The 20,393-nt window shown below is 41.0% G+C and overlaps 2 protein-coding genes across 2 annotated transcripts in view; both read left to right on the forward strand.

Annotated features, from left to right (window-relative positions):
* Window positions 1-2,530, forward strand: part of plekhh1 (pleckstrin homology domain containing, family H (with MyTH4 domain) member 1) — a 61,036-nt gene extending 58,506 nt beyond the window's left edge. Inside the window, exon 30 of the mRNA XM_083791158.1 lies at window positions 316-2,530. Within this exon, the coding sequence (XP_083647284.1) occupies window positions 316-471 (156 nt within the window). The 3' untranslated portion in view covers window positions 472-2,530. The remainder of the gene's footprint in view (window positions 1-315) is intronic.
* A 3,756-nt stretch (window positions 2,531-6,286) lies between these two features.
* Window positions 6,287-20,393, forward strand: part of slc25a21 (solute carrier family 25 member 21) — a 123,223-nt gene continuing 109,116 nt past the window's right edge. The window contains exons 1-2 of the mRNA XM_083791788.1: window positions 6,287-6,530; window positions 6,621-6,712. Of these exons, the coding sequence (XP_083647914.1) occupies window positions 6,643-6,712 (70 nt within the window). The 5' untranslated portion in view covers window positions 6,287-6,530; window positions 6,621-6,642. The remainder of the gene's footprint in view (window positions 6,531-6,620; window positions 6,713-20,393) is intronic.

Here is a 20,393-nt window from a genome sequence, read left to right on the forward strand (position 1 = left end):
TTTGTCTTTATTCAACCCTCATGAGATAGGATTACACTCAACTACCTTGGGCTAATGGAGAAAGCAGGTTGATCTTGTATATATTGCAGACAATCTCAAAGGGGCCTTAGCGCAGAGTCACATTACTACAGAAGGACGTGCTAATAAGGTTGAGCACTAGTTCAGTTGCATTTCTAAAGGTTTTCACATCAGCTTCGAGAGATCCTGTGTGACCAAGTGTGCATTTCCCAGCTCCCCAGAATCAAATGAAACAAATATTAATAATGGCAAAGCTATTATCCCCAATTTGATCTTACCTGTCCTTCCCCTTCCAAGATCCTGGAATTGACTTTACTCATGGCGAGCTACATCAACCACTGGACCCCGATCCTGCCGTCTTCCTCCCACCACCAGCCCCAGGGCCACTGGGATGTAGACAGTCGGCACTTCCCCTCCATGAACTACACCACCAAGGGCCCAACACTACTGTGAAGTGCATAAATGACCACCTCCTAAAGGTGCACCTTAGTGGCAGTAAAACTGTTAAACCACAGGGTATGACAGGGAGAGGACTGTACTCGTTAACACTCATGGACAGTATAGAAGAATGCAGCGTCATTTTACCCTCATTCACCTGGAGTGCAATGCATTGCATACAGGAGTTTTTTTTTTTTACATTTTGCAAAAGCGGAAACGGGAAATCATTTTCCTTTTTTTTTTTTTTTTTTCCAGAATCTGTGGTATGTATGAAGATTTACATTCAGAGATATTAATTCTCATTTGGACCGTATTTATTTATACAACAAAAGGGTGATCCAACTCTGCTTTGTTTACTGTAGGTGTACATTAAGATAACTTCCTTCCTTAAAGATCGAGCCTTGGAAAAATGTTATTTAAAGGAGAACAGAGAGCCGGCTGCCACTTCTTGAACTTCCACTTGGCGAGAAGTCATTTTAGTAGGAGGCCACACCTCCCTGTCTTGCCTTGCCCTCGCGTTCATCTATTCCAGTCTTCCAGACCTCAGCCTTTTTACTATGAAAAAGTAAAAATTTGTTGCTTTCATGCTCTTTTATACTTAATATGGAACGGGTGTGGTTGAAAATACCCCTTAGAAGTTAGCATGGCAACGTCCTTATGTCATTCATTGTGATTGATCACTGGTACACGCTCCTCCATAGACTACCTGATGGAAGGGGATTTGCTACTTTATACTTTGTCATATGACCATGTTTCAGCTAATAATAATTACTTATTTTGACACAGAAGTATACATAATGCTTAAGCGGTACTGTATTATCGGAAAGGGACCTGTTGAAATCCACTGATACAGCATAGTGTGCATTAACACAAATTCTGTGGCTAGTTTTTCATACTTTCCAATTAGATTGTAATTGTACATTTGAATTGTAGATGTAATCTGAATCTAATATTAATCTATTTGTATATAGTTGTCTTCATAACATTGAAGAAAAACTGTTCCATGATTATGGGCTTAATTTTGTCATTCCCATCATACTGTATGTGTCTAGTCGCAGTCATGCAAGCAACCAGACCCAGGTCAAATTGTCAGACAATTCTTAAGTAGCATTTGTTTTAACCTACTGAGTAACAATTGAGAGGGGTATCCAGTACCACATCACAACAAATCAGTTCATGTCAGCTATGTCATCAACCACAAGTATGCTACAGTACGGTCTAAACTTTTTGGCTACTCAAACTGATGGTGTGGTACTATACACCCGTTTGGCACTTTAGTAGGGTTCTTTTTTGTTGTTGTTGTCTACAACCAATATGGCATTCAACTTGTGGTACATGACAACACATTTTGTGGGTTTGCAATGTTGTAATATAATATCAAGAGGTGTCTAGGAAAGTTTAGTAGTGTTATTTACATTACTAGTGTGAATGTGTTTTTGTTTTGTTTGTTTTGTTTTTTGTTAGTTTGCTGTAGAATAGATAAAGAATTCCTTATTCCTTTGACAACACTAACATAGCCACTCACTAAGCCTTACGTTTTGTACAGAAAAGTTTAACTCACAGCAGTTAACCACTTTAACCCTGGTGTCCAAATTTGGACAAAATTATAATAATAATTCACAATTTTCAAAAATGTATAGAAAATAGCTGATTAACAAGCTCACAATGCGCTGCATCACGATGGGTTATAGTGAGTTTGTAGATCAGCTATTTTCTAAATAATAATAAAATGTTTGTGGTTAAGGTTTAAGAGTGGGCACAGAATAGAGCTACCAAAATGTTTTGATGACTTGAAATGTTTGGATAGAACCACTGTCTTGGTCAGTTCCCTCATAGTTATTTATTTAATTTCCAACATTTTGGGGCTTTTGCTTAAAGGTACCTTCTGTTTTCCAGAATTGTCAGTTATATTTAGAAAGTTACATGATTTTTGACCGTTTGCTTCATGTAGCAGAATAATTTAAGAGCTATATTTGTTACTATGTGAAAGAGATTGTTTTGAGTGTAATGTTTGTAGGTAGCGGTGGATGTGTAATGTATGTGTGTGGACAATAAAATAGCTGACACAATATTATCTTCTGCACTTGACTATATTTTACTTTCTCAAACTATTCTATTTTCTTTTCTAAACTTTTATTGATGTTTTATTTTCATCATTAGACAACCATGAGTGAACTTAAACATGGTTTCTATATCTATTTATTTTTGTATAAAATATATTTCAATCTAAATTATAAAAGAATTGCAAGTATTTTCTAGTCTTGAGTGTAATTTACCCAGGAAACGCGGTGTTATGCAATTTAGTCTCGTGGGAAATTGAACACTTTTTTTCACTCATTACATTATACAATTATGGATTTACACTTGACACTGGTTATATTTTATACATGGCGATTCTAGGGTGTGGGTTTGGTTTGGGGGTTGCAAGCAGCTTTGTCTTTCTGTCCAAACGGGTCAAAGTGGTAATGGCATTTTCCTGCCAAATTTGCGTTATAAATCATTCATTTTTATGGTTTGTCTGAAGCCCTTGTTCCGTAGCTGCTCTTTTATGAAATGAAATACTCATTATAAGCATTGATGCTGACTCTGTGCACTGCACCTCCATTGCTTGTCAAACTACCGAATAACTTCTCTAATTTTTCCATGGAGCAATGTGCCCAGCCAAAATGCTTTATGAAATTTCTAATCCACCTTCAATATTAAATAAAAGATTTCAGTGTGGCATGGACAAAAAACTTTTTTTTCCCCCATTTTCTGTTATTGTCAGATCATAGATAATCTTGCATTATAGCCAGATCAGAAATAAAAAGATGTTCACACACACACTCACACACACACACACACACACACACACACACACACATATGGTAACCGAACCAAAACAACGGTCGAAACAAACAAATATGGAATTTAGTTCAAAATAAGCATTGGTGAGTGGAGAGTTTTTGTTGATGTAATTGTAAGGGGTGTGTGTGTGTGTGTGTGTGCGTGTGTGTGTGCGCGTCGGTGTCAGTGAAGCTAGCTAACAGGCACGTTAGAGTGGGCCTACATTTTTTTAAGTATGAGGTTTGTTGCTGGAGTGTAATATGTAATTGGTTCCACTGATATGTGCTCTTTGAGGAGATCCATTGCTTAATGATTATTGTATTTCTAGCTTTCCAGTTTAAAGGTATAGTTTTCTTGGCGATAGTTAAGGCAATGTTTTGTTCCAAACCCAAATAGCTGACTATATTTATTTTGCAGGCTTTAGGCTTAGGGTACATGTGAAAGTGATTTTAAATCTATACGCTTATAGGGCTGTATGTGCATTATGTGCGCACGTAAGTGTGTGTGTTGTATTGTGTGTGTGTGTGTTTGTGTAAAAGAGGAACAGAAAATGTAGGCTATAGTCAGGGACGCATTAACCTCCACGAGGCCCCACCAGGTTTTTTGAGTGGTGCAACCACTCCTATAGACAGCCCATAGAGCCCCATTGTGAACCCGGACATGTTGAGTACACCAAAGTGTTATGTTATAAATGTTGAGTATGGGTCCCCAGCATGTGGAAACTGCCGGATGCTAGACTATAATATAGTCTAGTAGCCAGAATATATATTATATGCATATATATATATTTACTCACATAAATAAGAACAAAGTACTAAGTTAAGAAACTATGATACCATATCAATTTACGCCTTGACCTTATATAGTCTTGCGAGACAGCCTGTCGACAATTTTCCACAAACGTGAGCTCACACATCCCACTCCTACCCAGGACCACAATGGAAACAAGCAGGGTTGTTGTGGCATTTTAAGCAGAGGCTTCTCCAAGGTTCACCTGCTATCTAATATTGTTGACATGCCAGGAGGAGCCCATCAGATGAAAACAAGACCAACAATATAGCTGCAAGCAGCGATAAGACGGGGCCAAGCAATAACAAAAATCACACCTGTGTCAACTGAGCGGTGCAGACTGCTCAACAACACCGTCGGCTAGCTGCAGTTATAGTTATAGTGCTCAGTTCGGCTGCTCATCAGTGCCACTTTAGGTCACCCAGTGGCATAGGTGCCGGAGAGGGGGTCATTTGGGTCTGAATGTGCCCGCACTATTGGGGAATGACCGGCGCTGGTGGTCGCTCTAGCACCGTTCCCATTTTGTTGCGCAATTGTCGTTGTGTTTGCCTCTCGCCGCAATGACCATTCTGGCTATATTGCCTACCCTACGTGCAGTAACTGCAGTTGCACTCTGGTCTCAACTCTCAATCTCAAATATTGTCCCCACACTATTGTCCAGCGCCACTGCCCAGTGGTATTGCAGCTGTTCCAATGGTACAGACAGACAGACAGACAGACAGACAGACAGACAGACAGACAGACAGACAGACCGTCAAACGGTTCATGAGCTATGCCTGTTCAAAGTTTGCATTTTCAATTGAGTGCTATAGCGCCACCCTTTGGCCAATGGTTGTGGGCTTTGCTCACTGCACGGTTAAGCCAGAACTGCAATTTTTGGTGGAAGAATAAGGAATCACACCCGTGTGAAGTGAGGGGCGCTCTTGCATCTTATCATCATACATCATCTCAGTCTGGCCAATCACAATTTGCGTCCTCACTTTTCCGTCTTCACTTTTCTGTCCTCACTTATTATCCTCAATACGTACTTTGCTCAGCCAAGCAAATCATCAAATGAAATCAAATCATTGCTATGGGGTGATCAGCCAATCAAATCATCAAATCAAATCAAATCATTGCTATGGGGTGATCAGCCAATCAAATCATCGCTATTATCCACACAAACACACAAAGCTGGGCAAAAAAAAGAAGACAAATACAATAAGGGACCATAAGCCCTTCTGGCTTGGCCCCTTCAATATTGGAAGTATTGTCTGCCAGGCAAACACTTTAATACTGTAAACTGTACACATACAAATGAAAAATGGATAGTGAGTCCAAGTCAAGAGGACATGCTAAAATAGTCTCTATAGGCTGTCATAACTAAATCCATAACTATAATCATTATAAATCTATATATTGTGATTAGATCACCAATCTATCAACTTCAAGTGTGTTTTTAACAATCATTGTAAAAGCATACCACTTACAAACTGTCAAGTATTCAATCAATCAAAAACCGTCATGTGCCTATATAGAACCATATGGATATGGTTTGATAGTGATGGCACATGAGTCGACGGTTTGATAGGACCGCCTCACGCCAGTGTCACGCCATGACTTGCTAGCTGGGTAGGCCCGTAGCCTACGGGCTAATTGGGCTTAGGCCAGTTGAGCACTAGTCTATTCTTACCGGTATCCTATAATCAATTCAAACAGTATGTCTCATCTACCTCGCAGACAGGTTTGACAGGAACAGGATACAGCTCAAAGTAAGAAAAGTAGCATGCCCATATGTAAGCCGATGGTGTAAACTGTAAAATGTTTAGAATATAACCAGTCCAGCACTTTTCATAAATCCAGATACATTTCTGCAATTGGGACTTCTATGATAAAGGTAGGAGGCGTGGGCTACACGTGACATCACCATATATATGCCTATTCTGTTTTGAGTATAGTAGCCTACAGCTGTAGCTACAGCAATACACGTCTGTATGTGTGTGTACAATGAATTATTCATATTATTATTAATTGTTTTAATTATAGTGATTTCGAATAGTTTGTAAGCGTCTGACATGCTGGTCATAATTAGCTCTGGTCCATAGCCTTACTGCCGTTGCGACGGCATTAGAGCTATGGAACAGAGCTATGGTCATATCGACCTTTGGCTTTGTCGCACTTTCCGAGCGGCCATTTGGTTCCATTTCTGAGTGAATTTACTTTACATAATGTAGTTTGCTTGCTCTTTACAGCACGAGTTTTGTGAAGCAGCTGTTTTGGAGTCATTGATAGCCTACCATCAGATCCCATTCCCTACATGCAGTAGCACCACAGACAGCAGCACTCGGAATGATATCGCTGCGACTCTTTTTACGGCGTCGAGGCAGCAACTGAACAGCGACCAGCAGCTTTTATCTGATCAAAGTAGCCTAAAGAGTGACACGAGAAGACCTTGTGTCATTGATTCAAAGAAAGACAGGGTAGGTTTTTATTCATTGAAAGCTTATGAACATGAACATGAACTGCGCAGTGCCAATGTTTAGATGTTTTTTTTTTATGTCTGCTTACAGGAAACTCATTGGAAAGTTCAACATGACAACCAAAAAACCGAGAAGTTTACTACGGGAAGCATCTCATCAGATTATTGCCGGCGGGTCCGCAGGTAAGACTTTTTTAATCCATCCTTTTTTTTTTAAACAAGTGATAATTAGGCAATATTATGAATGTAGCCTGCTCAACACAGTAACAGCATGCGTCCGTTTCGGAATCCACTCCCGCGTTGAATTCAAGGCTAAACTAATGCCAACAATGTTCTGATGCAAGTTCAGAATGTGCCTGTGTGTGAATAATCGCGGCGGCTATTATAGGCTAATAACACTCGAGCAAATTTGGAGCAATATTAATAATGATCGCCCTCGCTCCCTACCCGGAATGTGTCTGCATGTGGAACCTTCAGAAAACACTCCCCAAAGTTTGGTTCCGCTTCCCCCGTGTCCCTGTCAAGCCAAGCGAAAGGGCATGCAAGTGAAGAAGTGCAAAATAACAAGACAAGTATGGATATTATCACATATCCGTATTAGAATAATGAAATAGTTTAAATTAGTTTGTAAACAGCTTAACAGCTGTGTTTTGTGTTCCTCGCACCCTTCTGGTGGGTGGACCATACATTACCATGTCAAAGACAACATTTACATCTGCAGTTTCTGTTGGCTAACGCTTTGGCATGGGGGGTCAGATCAACATACTGTATGGAATGAATGAATTCTGTGCTAGCCATATGTGGAGTGTCTTGAGTGTACAGGGTTTGATGAGATTTGGTTGAGATTTTATACTTAGTATTGTTATTTTATTTTTAACTATGTGTATTGTGGAGCATCACCCAACGAAAGTTTTTCACAATGCTGTACCTGTACATCTATGTGACAATAAAACACCTTGAACCTTGAACCTTGAACCTTGAGATCAGATCAACATATGGAATGTCAGAACAGGAAGGACGGGTGAAGGGGGTATCTGGTGGGTGTGATGTCACGAGGTGTGACCATATATGGAGGCGTGATGTCACGAGGCGTGACCATATATGGAGGCGTGATGTCACGAGGAGTGACCATATATGAAGGTGTGATGTCACGAGGCGTGATCATATATGGAGGCGTGGGGTGACTAACTGACGGACGGGAGATACAGGTTTTCATAGTAAATGCGACCTACAGTCGTCGAGGCTAGGGCTAAGGGCAGGTGCTACGGCAAGTGCTACAGGCTAAAATGGAGTCTGAAGAGGTGTGTTTTCAGACTACGGCGGAAGATTGAGAGTGAGAGCAGTTCTGATTGCAATGTGAAGTGCATAGTGTTGGAGCCAGAATGGAGAAGAGTTTGGGACGTGTGGAGCGTTGTCTCTGCGTTTTAGTGAATGTACTTCTCGCTTCCCTGCGTTGGCTGATCTGAGTGAGCGGAAGGGTCTGATCAGACTTTCAAGATATGGGGGTGCCATACCTTTGGTTGCTTTGAAGGCCAGCATCAGAGTTTTGTACTCTGGGTGAGCAGCGACCGGGAGCCAATGGAGGGAGCGGAGAAGGGGGAACATCATCATGTGATCATTTAGGTTGGTTGAAGACCAAGCGAGCTGCGGCATTCTGGATCAATTGGAGAGGCTTAAGTAAGGAGAGAGTTACAATAGTCAAGTTTTGATAGAACTGATGTCTGGATAAGGAGCTGGGCTGAGTCCTGGGTGAGGAAGGGTCTAATTCATTAATGTTATGAGTGTGTAAACCTACAGGACTGCAAATATTAAAGCATCTTCTCCAAGTAGCTCAAAACATAAATCATCTTATACACGATTAGAAAAAAAGGAGAATGTTTAGGCCTACACTACAGCATCGAAATAAAGAGGGGGGGTTACTTTTTTACAGGGGCCAGGGGGCAGTTTCGAATTGCAGAGGCCCGTAAGTGGTCTTTGAGAGCGGATTTGGATTCACATTTCTTAACGGCTGTTGGTAAGGTGTTCCAAATTTCCGTGGCATAGGACAAAATGTAACCCCTTGTTTGAGCCGAATCTGGGTTGAACGTGGTTTGTGAAACTCCCTCTGGCGTTGTGATCGTGTACTTCAGACAGTATTGACATTCAGAAAGTATTTTGACAGGTACTTGGGTAATTTTGTGGTGTAGCAAATCTTGTAGAAAAGGCCTATTGCAAGTTGCTGTACTCTGTCGACAACCCTAAACCATTCCAACCTATCAAAATGAGCAGGGGTGAGTAAGTAGTAGTTAGTACAGTAGTAGTACGGTAAGTAGCCTGACTAGTTTGTTTTGGGATGTTTGGAGCTTTGATTTTAGGGCCTATGAATTGCATGCATAGTCGAAACCTTGTATGAGGGGCCAGGCTCATGTTAAGGCAGGGGTATTCAACTAGATTCTACAACTGTAGAATGATTGTGTGTGGGGGGCCGCACAGCGTGCGTGGCTTGCGCACACGCGGAAATGTATGGGTTCCCCAAATGCATTTTGTGCTCAAACACGAAGATTTATGTACATATAATGCATTTGTGCACAGTAATAGTAAGGATAATATTCCGTTATGTCTACACAAGTATATGCTACCTTAGAATAGATGCGCATGGAGAATTTTACGTCATAGTGTAAACGTTAAGTAATAGTCAAATTACGTCAAATTTTACATCATAGTGTAAACACAAACATTGCGTAACACAAACATTGATGACGATGGTGATTGCCTGGAATGAGATGATGTATGATAATGTACGATGATTAGAGCACCCCTCACTTCACACGGGTGTGATCTTTGAGGGCTTCCTATATTCAGCTATTAGTGTAGATTTTTGTCTTACACAAACATTAAATTCCCATTGACAATGAATGGAGAATGTCACGTTATAGTGTCTGAGCAAATAGACATGTTACGTCATGACACTTTTCAACCTGCAGTGTTCATAGACTTTGTTTCTATTTCTTTCGAGAATAGAAATAGGGTGGTAGTTGCCGGGTCTAATTTGCTGCCTTTCTTGTGCAGGGGGGTTACTTTTGCAAGTTTGAAATCTTGAGGAACCTGTCCCTGTTTCTGTTTGCTGGAGAGGTGTATTATGTGGGTGATGATTGTAGCAATGGAGACAGCTGAGTCTCTGAGAAATGTTTCATAATAAGTATTAAGGCCTACTGTATATCAAGTGTGGAACGTGACTACACACAGTCCACCTGAGAGAGGGAGGGGTGGAAAGTAACAGCTCCTCCCTCAGTCACAATAAATTCTATTCTAAACCTATAAGAGCGGAATTGTAATTATGAGATATATACAGTATACACCCGAATTCATTCGCAATACATCTCATAATTGTGAGTTAATTAGGAAGGTGGTTGCTGGGGAGTGGACGTTTATTATAGACATGAGCATGTGTATAACTTTAGCAGATATGGTAATGAAAGCCTGCAGTTTCAGGGTTTATTAAAGGATTGTTTCGAGGAAGAGGCCAGCAGAGTACACAATGGAATGTCGTTGATGTTATAGTGAAGTATGAACCAAAGTAAAGGGATCTGACCAATGATTTCTTTCTTGATGAAGGTGTATCCGTAAAGCAGCTTGTGGTTAGTCAGGGGTAGCCACTTGACTTTAGCATACAGAGTGAAATGATGGGAGATCACAACCGGTAATACACCATGGTAAGCAGTGTAGTGTAGTGAGGTGGAACAGGCATTTCTACATAAAACTATTAAAACATCACCATGATCTAATACTAGTAAAGTATTTTTGCCTCAGGAGAAAAGCACAACTTGTTTCTGAAATAGAAACGCAGTGCTTTTAGTTTCTTAACCAGATATTGTGGTTATAAGACAAACATTCACCAATTATCAATTTATTGAGCTACAGTACATAACCAAACCGCCATGTGGTCTGTTAATGACTCCTAATCATGACTCTGGCACTTTTGCGCATAGACTACTGGGATCAGTGGGATGTACACTGGTCACTGGTATCATAATTAGAGGCTTGCTTAGGCTAACTGCTGTAAATTTTATGTTTTACTGTAGATAGATTGTATATTCCCTGTTATATCTGCTGTAGATTGACTGTACATACTTATTCATTCTGACACTGTGTAGCTGGTTAACACTTTACAGTGTAACGAGTGTGTGTGAAGTACACACACACACACACACACACACACACACACACACACACACACACACACACACACACACACACACACACTGCCTAACATGCCTAGGCTAAGCGGTTTGGGTCTTTCTGCCTGTGTAACTACTGTGACACCACATTGACACCATGCTGAAAAAGCATGGATGCATGCTTTGCAAAACTAGCCTCTTTGCTACATGGATGTTTAAACATAACTAGACAACGTTATACTAGTATTATACAGTATGTACAGTATACATAAAACTATGTTGTCAATGTATACATGTTAAAGTGTGAATGTCAAATGTTTCATGCATTTGAAAAAGTACATGGTAAAATAATAATTTAATAACTGAATATAAACATGCCTATTAACTTTGACAGTTAAAAAGAACTGTGATTGAACATTAATAACATCACTTGTGATGTCTTTCTTTTATGACAGCACATATAAAAGCCTTTCTTTTATAGTCCTACACATTAAAGAAAGGCTCTAATCTTTGTCATTAAAGACAAAAGCACACACACACACACACACACACACACACACACACACACACACACACACACACACACACACACACACACACACACACACACACACACACACACACACACACACACACACACACTCCTCTCTCTCTCTGTCACTCTAATTAATTAGTCTCATGTTGCGCAGCTGCGTCTAGATTCTCCCGGTGGATCCTGCCGGGAGCTGCCTATGACATAGAACGCATAGGTGGACCCCAGGCTAAACTAAATGTAATGGCTCCAATTCCAAGTATTTGTCAGGTTTTGGGGTCCCAAATTGAAATATGATTATTTTGGGGGGTTGCTGCCTAAAAAGTTGAGAACCACTGACTTTGTACAGGAAACAAATATTATATAGATTAGATTACAGAATCATAATATCTTAAAATAAATGTATATTTATCAGAACAATATTTCTATTCATATCTAAATATCTTAGTAATTTTAAAACATGTTTCTTAAAGTCTTGTCTTTGGCCTGTATTTAAAGACCAATGCAGAAGCCTTCAGAAACACTAAACTATTGAAATACAGGATCTGGGTTGTAGTTACTATAAGTGAATTTGTCATATTTGAGTGGGAAAGGCAACATTGTAATTGTTTGAGTCAGAATGGCTAGCAGACAACACAGACATAACAAATGTGTTCTTGTTGTTTGTGTTTAATGCAACAGAGACGGACAGAGAATGATTAATTTGAGAATAGTGATCTGAGATAAAGCCATTGACATAAACAAACAAGTAACTTAAACAGTTTATTCATTTTCATTATGGAATCTTCAGTCAGAATTGTTCTCCTGTCATTTTAATAGGAATGAGTTTTGTGTTCACAAATTCTGGCAATTCTGGCAATGCTGCCTGTTTTCCCGTAATGTAAGCATGACCATGACACAAGCCAGTAGCCTATACCCCCCTTATCGTTGTGTATAACTAACTAGGCTATCTCCCTGCATGCTTTCCCCCAGAGAACTACTTTACCCAAACCTTGAATGTTTAATGTATTTTTCCTTTGAGCTTGTATCTTACAATGTTAAGTGTCTCCGACTCAGTTTGCGGCAACAATTACTAGTTCATACTCATACAGAATTCCACAACACTATCCTAGCTCCATGCATGCACCAATCCACCCACTGCTCAACCCATGCACTAATCAACCGACAACCGCCTATCTAGCCCCATGCACTGATCCACAACTGCCTACCTAGCTCCATGCACTTATCCACCCACCACCTCCTGCCCAAACCCCATGCACCGACCCAGCCAGCCTAGCACCATGCACCGATCCACCCACCACTACCTGAGGAAGCTTGTGTCTACCAGCTCTACCCTCACCCTGAATGTAACCTGTTGGGAGCACCCCATGTCAGTTACTCAACAGGCACAGGGCAGACAATCTTGAATCTTGAAAAAATAAATCATAAAACACTTTGCCCCCAGTAGAATGACCTCAATGTTTCCCCTCACCTGCACTCGGCCTCAGTCCTCTCCAGATCCAAGTTCTCCCCGGGGTGCTGTTATTGTTGTGTGTCTTGATTCAGTGTTAACAAGGATGGAGGGAGACCAGTGTTAATTTATGTGTGACCCGGTCACAGATTTGGAGAGGGGCGGGGGGCGAGGGGGGTGTTCTGGCTGTCTGGACAAACTGCAGTTTATTTTTTACCGTTGGAGAGACCACTGGTCCAGCTCCACCTCCTTGTGTAAGGATTGGCACAATTTTCTTCTCTTGTTGGATGAAGGTTTACAGTCACAGTCCCTGTTATGTTCCTTTACTTGCAACAAGCTAGTGCCAGAGATCAGTATAAAATCACCTGTTGTTTGTGCAAGTTTGGTTGGATTGTGGTCACTGTTTTGTGTGTGTGTGTGTGTGTGTGTGTGTGTGTGTGTGTGTGTGTGTGTGTGTGTGTGTGTGTGTGTGTGTGTGTGTGTGTGTGTGTGTGTGTGTGTGTGTGTGTGTGCGTTTGCGTGCATGCGCAAATCTGAGTGTAATTGTCATGTAGTTGTACAGTGTTTAGAAGGTCATGCTTAAAAGTGACATTGAGTGAATAATCTAGTCTGTTTTTGTAGCCCTTCAGTTTCATATAATATTCGTTTGCACCACAAGGGGGAAGCAGTGACTTGATGTTTGCTAAACAGCAGTGGGTGTTTCTTGAAGCAATGACTTCTGCATACTAATTAGTAGAATGTATTGGGATATTATTGGGCTTCCTTTTTGTATTGCGATGTATAAAAATAACAATATAGAAGGTGTGGCTTTGTTGTGGGATATATGAAATATACATTTAATGTCAAATACTGGAGATCACATATAGACTATAGAGAAGGACACAATCAATTGTAAACAGTGCTTATTTGATGAATAAACTAATGAATACATTCAAAATATGAAAATAATTGTAAATATATATATGTTCATGCTTAAATATCCATTAATGTTACTTAATTTACATAGTAAATTGCTTGAATGTGTAGTTTTTCGTCATTCCTAACCAAATATCCTGTTTTTCAATTCTTTGAGTAAATTGATACCTCGGTAGCAAATGGAGTGTGACGACAAGAGACAGACGGCATAGAGTATGATTGGGTTCTCTGTGTCGCACTGTCAGAACTTCATTCAAATTACACTCCAACTCTCTTGATTTAATTGGTTTTAAACAGTGAGTCTAAGATTAGGCGGGATAGAACAAATAAAGCCACTTAGCTTAAATGAAGTGAAGGAAGTAAAGAGCGAGAGAAAATCAAATAAATAAAGTCAAACAAAGCGGGGGGAACTTCATGAAGATTATTCACTGACCGAGATGCCCATTACAAACGACTGTTTCCTCTCCCAGCTTCGATTGGCTGCCACAATCAGAGCCGAATTAGACCTAATATTTATTTCCAGAAACAATTGTACATGTTTTAGTGGGGCTTTGATTGAACTCCCGGCGGACATGTTGTAGACAGATGTTTAGATGACCTCATGTTTGAAGTAATGTTGATTTTGGAAGGGGGGGGGGGGGGGGGGTGCCGACGTCTCTCTAAATCAGATCCCCCCTACCTCTCCCATCCTCGCAAGCAGCCCCCAGTGCCCCCCATCCCCTACATGCAAACACACGCACACACACACACACATCTCGTACACACACACTTACATCTCATATACACATACACGTATCTCTCTCTCTCTCTCTCACACAAACACACATAGACACACACATGCATGCACACACACACGCACGCACGCACGCACTCACGCACGCGCGCACGCACGCACACACGCACGCACGCACGCACGCACGCACGCACGCACGCACGCACGCACGCACGCACGCACGCACACACACACACACGCACACACCCTGCTAGACTGTGTGTCTCAGTCTGGGAGGGCAGGCGAAGGCACATCCCTCATATTTAATGTGTGCTTTGGCTCAGAGGAGTCATTTACATTTTTGACAGACAGATGTCCGTGGGGTTTGTGGATGGCTTGGTTAAAATGAAGCATGCTAGTGCTGAAGGATGGCTACTTAACCGGACACATCTGTATTTGGTTCTCGGTGCTTCTCTCTCCCCATACGTGTCTCCTTTAAAACCAGAGTAAAAAAACAGCTAAGTATCTGTCAGGACAGCCGCGATGGCTGTCCTGACAGATTTTCATTACATTGATTATTAGAAGCTCACATGGGTACACAGTAAAATCCTCAGTGTTAATTTAACTCTGACATTGTACAAATGAATGAATCTGCTCAATGTATACATGAATGAGCATGGATTTGTTTTTTTATTTTCTTCAGTGAGTGGTGACTTCTTTTTCAATACAACAGATGTCAGATATTACATTTGGAAAGGAGTTTGTTCTGCTCTTTGAAGACATTTCATGCTAGAGTGTAGCTATCGTTAGCATAACCTCCCTCCCTCATTTAATTTGAAGCGGGGAAAAGAGATCTCAACAGCAAATGTTTAAAATAAAATCAACAAAACAAAACAAAACAAGATTTATTATCTCCTTCAGCTAATTACCGTTCTCAGGAAATGTGAAGGATCACAATGTCAAAGGGAATCAGTGGACTGTAACCAGGCATGAGGTGAAAAGGTAATTTATGTAGCACGGGATGCCATGCTTCCCTAAATAGATTGATACGTCCAACAGGTAGACACTTAGGCTACTAAAACGGCGGTGATGGCAAAATAATAGTTTGGCGTACTATTTGTGGCATCGTACTGGTTACGGGTTGACATCTTTTAATAGGCTTTAAATTGCTCTCATGGCTGAAATTAATCTTATACTGAAGCAGGTATAAGGCCCAATAAAAAGGGTGAGTACCACTACAAAAATAGATCATTGTTATGGGGACCAGTGGGTATTCCAAGACTTATTTAGCTTAAGTTTATATGTTACACATGTTTACCTCAAATCATGCTTTACTCTAACTAAACTTAAATGGTCTGCAACTTGTGGCAATCTCGTTCTGTATTTGGCTGTCTTCCTATGCTACAAACAAACAGCATTAGGCAATGTTTATTGTTTAATAACAACCACACAAAGTGAAATCCTCAGTGTTATCAAATGTATCCATTTGTACACTCAGAGTTGAACATAAAGTTGCATTTCGGAACTTCTAAAAACAAACGGTTTAAATGTTATTTTAACCAATAGGTGTACAATGTTAAAACTTTTAGTCACGACACCATGAAGATTCCATCTTGAAAGAACAGTAGAAGTTTGCTCTCCCACATGGGAGACCTGGGTTCAAATCTCTGGTAGGATATGAAACTTACAGATTGCAGCTTTAGCACTGAAGATCTTTTTCAGTGCGTAGGAATAGCTTAATCAGCAGATTGTGCAGAGGGTAAGGCTTCCAGGCTTTGGATGAGATCTGTGATGTATGACCCTCAGCCATGCTCGCGACGTTATCTTAATGACATGATTTATGAAAATGAAAATGGGGACAGGATAAAGCCAAGCGTGGGAGACCGCTTTATTGTTAACCCACTGAGGGATCTTGAAACCCTTCCTGACTGGACGCCACACCACCGCGCATGCGCGTTCACGGCGCGCGCACCAGTGCGTGTGTGCACTTCCAGTCTCTTTGAACCCTTCGCTCAGGCGCAGCTATGCACACACACAAGACATCCATCATGTATGTAAGGTCGTTCAGCAATAATAACAATAATTATACTGTTATGGTAAGAGCGGAATCAGGAGGATAATTATGATTGTTCAACATGGGAGGCTTTTCCCTGGATCATTGCCGCCTCGTTCTGAAAGGGCAATTATTAAAACCAGGGCAATGCAGGAAGTTCACTGTGACTGCTTTGAGACTGCAGCAGTAGGGGGCATACATGGTTACTGTACACATCAATAACTTAAGACCTTTTTGTGTTCACACGTTTGCGTGACTACAGATCTCATGTAACATAATGCCAGAACTTTGCAAGCAACCCTACCTCCACCCTCACCTCCACCCCACGGCAGCCACTTTATATTTGACCAGTAACCGTTCCAGTAATACTAATCTCTAATGGAAAAAGGATACTTTTAGGACCCGTGCTGAATGAGGAAGAGGACAGATGCAAAGCAAACACTGAGATCATTCACAAATTCCATGGCAATAGAAAAGTGAAGGCATACATAGTACAGCACATGGCAACAATAATATAACTGGGAAGGAAATCAGCTAAACAAGCTATGCTTAATTGAGCACTTAGACTAAGTAGTCAAGGGGCAAAGAGAGAGTGACCTTTGTTAGAAAATGAAAGTTTACAGTTGTTGGACTGGACTTTATGCATGAGCGCACTTTAAAATTTAAAAAACAGAGTAAAGTTTACACTAAACATTTGACTGTGTGTGTGTGTGTGTGTGTGTGTGTGTGTGTGTGTGTGTGTGTGTGTTTGCGCGTGCACGCACTCTGTGCATATTTGTGTCAATGTGTATGCGTGTCTTCCATGCACAACTGGGTTTTGTTTTCTTGCCAAGAAAAAAATGCTATATTTGTGTGTGTGTGTGTGTGTGTGTGTGTGTGTGTGTGTGTGTGTGTGTGTGTGTGTACATGCATAATGTGTGTAAACTCCCGCATTGCTATAGTTTTGAGTCCAGCTCTGTGTTTATGAACCTCCTAATTAAGTTACAATAGAAACTGGACCTTTGACTGGATGGCCACTGTCTAGAACAGGGGTTCTCAACGTTTTTGGCCGGGGACCCCCGGAAATGCTTTGGCAATGTCTCGGGACCCCCGCCCCACCCCCTCCCGACCCCCATTATAAATGTACTGCTACAATAACCTTAATAATAGAGGCAATACACCATAAATAACTACTGAAACCAGATATAATCATTAGGGAAGGTGTATGCATGTACTATATGTACACTCTTCATTTCCACTTTCCAGCCATTCAGTTGCAAAAAAATAAATAATTTGGGGACCCCCAAAATAATTTGGCGACCCCCCGAGGGGTCGCGACCCACGGGTTGAGAACCCCTGGTCTAGAAGCTCAGTTTATTATTTTGTTTGTTTGTTTGTTTGTCCATCAGATGACTAAGGCCTCATTCACACCTAGAAAACACCTGTCTTGTCCGTTTCTTGTGTCTTGTGCCGTGTTTAACGGCTGCCCCAATGCATTTCCAATGGAAGTCACATGGTTTGACCAAACATTTTTGTTTGATAGAGACACACGGGGACTACAAATTTCACGCACCCAAATGAGACAGCGTCCCCACTTCTGGTCCGTTGGCACGGTGTACTGCAGGCCAGCCCATAGAAGTCCATTGAAATTCAACTGTAGTTAGCCTACTTTTAAAATAATATGAAATTAACTGAAGACTATATTGATTTGAATAAAAATATGTTTCCAAATGTATGAAGTGTCTTTGTCAACATATATTGTTGTTTTCTCAATAGAGGATGTATTTCACATTTAATTTACCACTTGAATGAGTTACCCATAATGTTAACGGAGCAGAGGGGAGACGGCAGACAGAGAACCTGTCGCTTTTATGGGACGTCACTGCCTTTACGAGGCTAGGAGCGCCGACTTTGAAGAGTGGAATTCTCAATATACATCCCGATCCCGAATAACTTTGTTATTCATGTCTATATTTTGAACATGTCACAGGCTTACTATATTTGTTCTACCTACCTCGGAGCTCCGACGGTGTGTTTTACCGCTGTCAACTTGTTGTATAATTAACTTTGCTGAATAGTTGCATGGGAAAATAACCCAGCTAAATGTAGGAGTGACATCTTGACATTTTCAACTACCTAGTGAATTCTCCAGATGAGTATTAATAATAGTCTTGCAAGATGATGTTTAGATCATTTTCAACAAATACAAGCATATAAAACGAAATACAACAAATATATCTGGGCATTGAAAACCTCAAGGGATGCAACCGTGACGTATATACCGTACGACCACTTTGATATATATTATATTGGTATAGTACATTGTAGGATGTATATTGAGATGGCAGGTATGTGACATTGAAAAGGACAAATCAAACATATGGGACACTTTATTAGAACACAAAAAAAATCGCTACAGCCTCAGTAATGAACCAGTGAAATGAGGGTATTTTATGATGCCTCTCATAGGGATTGCATTGGCAGCTGCAGTACACCGTTGAAACGGACCAGAAGTGGGGACGCTGTCTCATTTGGGGGGCGTGAAATTTGTAGTCCCTGTGTGTCTCTATGGCTGTGTTCTGCCCCCCTCCCCCCATCAAACAAAAATGTTTGGTCAAACCATGTGACTTCCATTGGAAATGCATTGTCCATTAAACACGGACAAGACAGGTGTCTTTTAGGTGTGAATGAGGCCTCAAGGGTACTGGCATGTCCCCTGCCTGTCCTCTGCTGCCTTGTTCTTCATCAACATTGACATGTTAAAGTGTTAAAGACCCAAATAGGGAGGGGGGGGGGGGGGGGCATTTAACCTCCTGCCCTCGCATGTAGCTACGCTTGCTGGTACACAGTAAAATCCTCAGTGTGACTTTAACTCAGAGTGTACAAAATGGAACCAAATGGACCTGTGTAAAGGGAGTACCTTCATTTGGTTCCATCTCTGCAGTCTGCATGCTCTCTGTGTTACAAATGGATAAATGAATCAAGCATTTTACTGTATGGTGGAAGGTGAGTCACATGGTCCAGCAGCAGCTGTGGTACACATGAACTACTGTACGTTCTCCTAATGGTGATTCTTCAGGCTCACCGCTTTCTGATCCGTTGTTTAATAGTTTTCACTGCGTTCCCTAGAAAATCTCCCAAAAGTCAAGGCCAAGTCAAACCTCATGTTATTTCAACTGAATTTGATACATGATTCAAGAGTTCAGATAATTACAAACCCCGCCGTGCTTCTGCTGTAAGCGCTGAAATATAAATAAACATAATAAGCACTGTCAAAAAAACAAAACAAAAAAAAACACAAAAAAACATCGGACTTCGAACCTAAAAACCCTGAATTACATGGCAGCTTCCACATGTGTGTCTGTGTCTATGTCCGTGTACTCTGCCTTTGCCTGCTTATGTGTGTGTGTGCATGCACACATCAACATGCATTGTGTGCCGGTGTGTCTGCCTTCTCTGGATGAGCTGGAAGCTTATAACACAGGTTTTTACAGTAAGCTCCAGACAAAAGCTGTAATTCTGTCTTCCCTTTTAGCTCTCCCTATAGCAGAGAGGCTGCCGCACCCCCTTGGGCTAACTCTATCAAGATGAACAACATTGGGGCCGTGCAGTAATCATAATGTGATTTGTTGTGCTCTTGGGCCAATTTGTGTCCTTACTGGAGGAAATATCCCAAGCTTGGTGGCCCAAACAAGGATGTCTTGGGACTGAGCTTTATTTAGGAAAGCGCAGATTCATAGACACTTTAGAATAATTTCTAATCTGGAGTTGGGTAGAGTCTGACATGCTTTATGGAGGAGGACATTGGCAGAGGGAGAGGCAAAATATGATAATGAGAAACAAAAGCGAAGAGAGGGTCTTGTTTGGAATGTGTTTACTGTTTTCATTATCCTTGTGAAAGCGGAGAGTCCTGCAGTGAAATCAAAGCAGACGCAAATGTCACAATCATGCAAGTGCACATAAAGGACAGCGATAGATTCTGCAACAATTCTCTTTATTGTGTTTGAAATAGGAGCAATTATGCACTGGAACAAAGATATGAAATAAGTTGTTGGGTCATGGAAAA

The sequence above is a fragment of the Protomyctophum parallelum genome, assembly GCF_964188405.1.
Source record: "Protomyctophum parallelum genome assembly, chromosome: 20".
Classification (NCBI taxonomy): domain Eukaryota; kingdom Metazoa; phylum Chordata; class Actinopteri; order Myctophiformes; family Myctophidae; genus Protomyctophum; species Protomyctophum parallelum.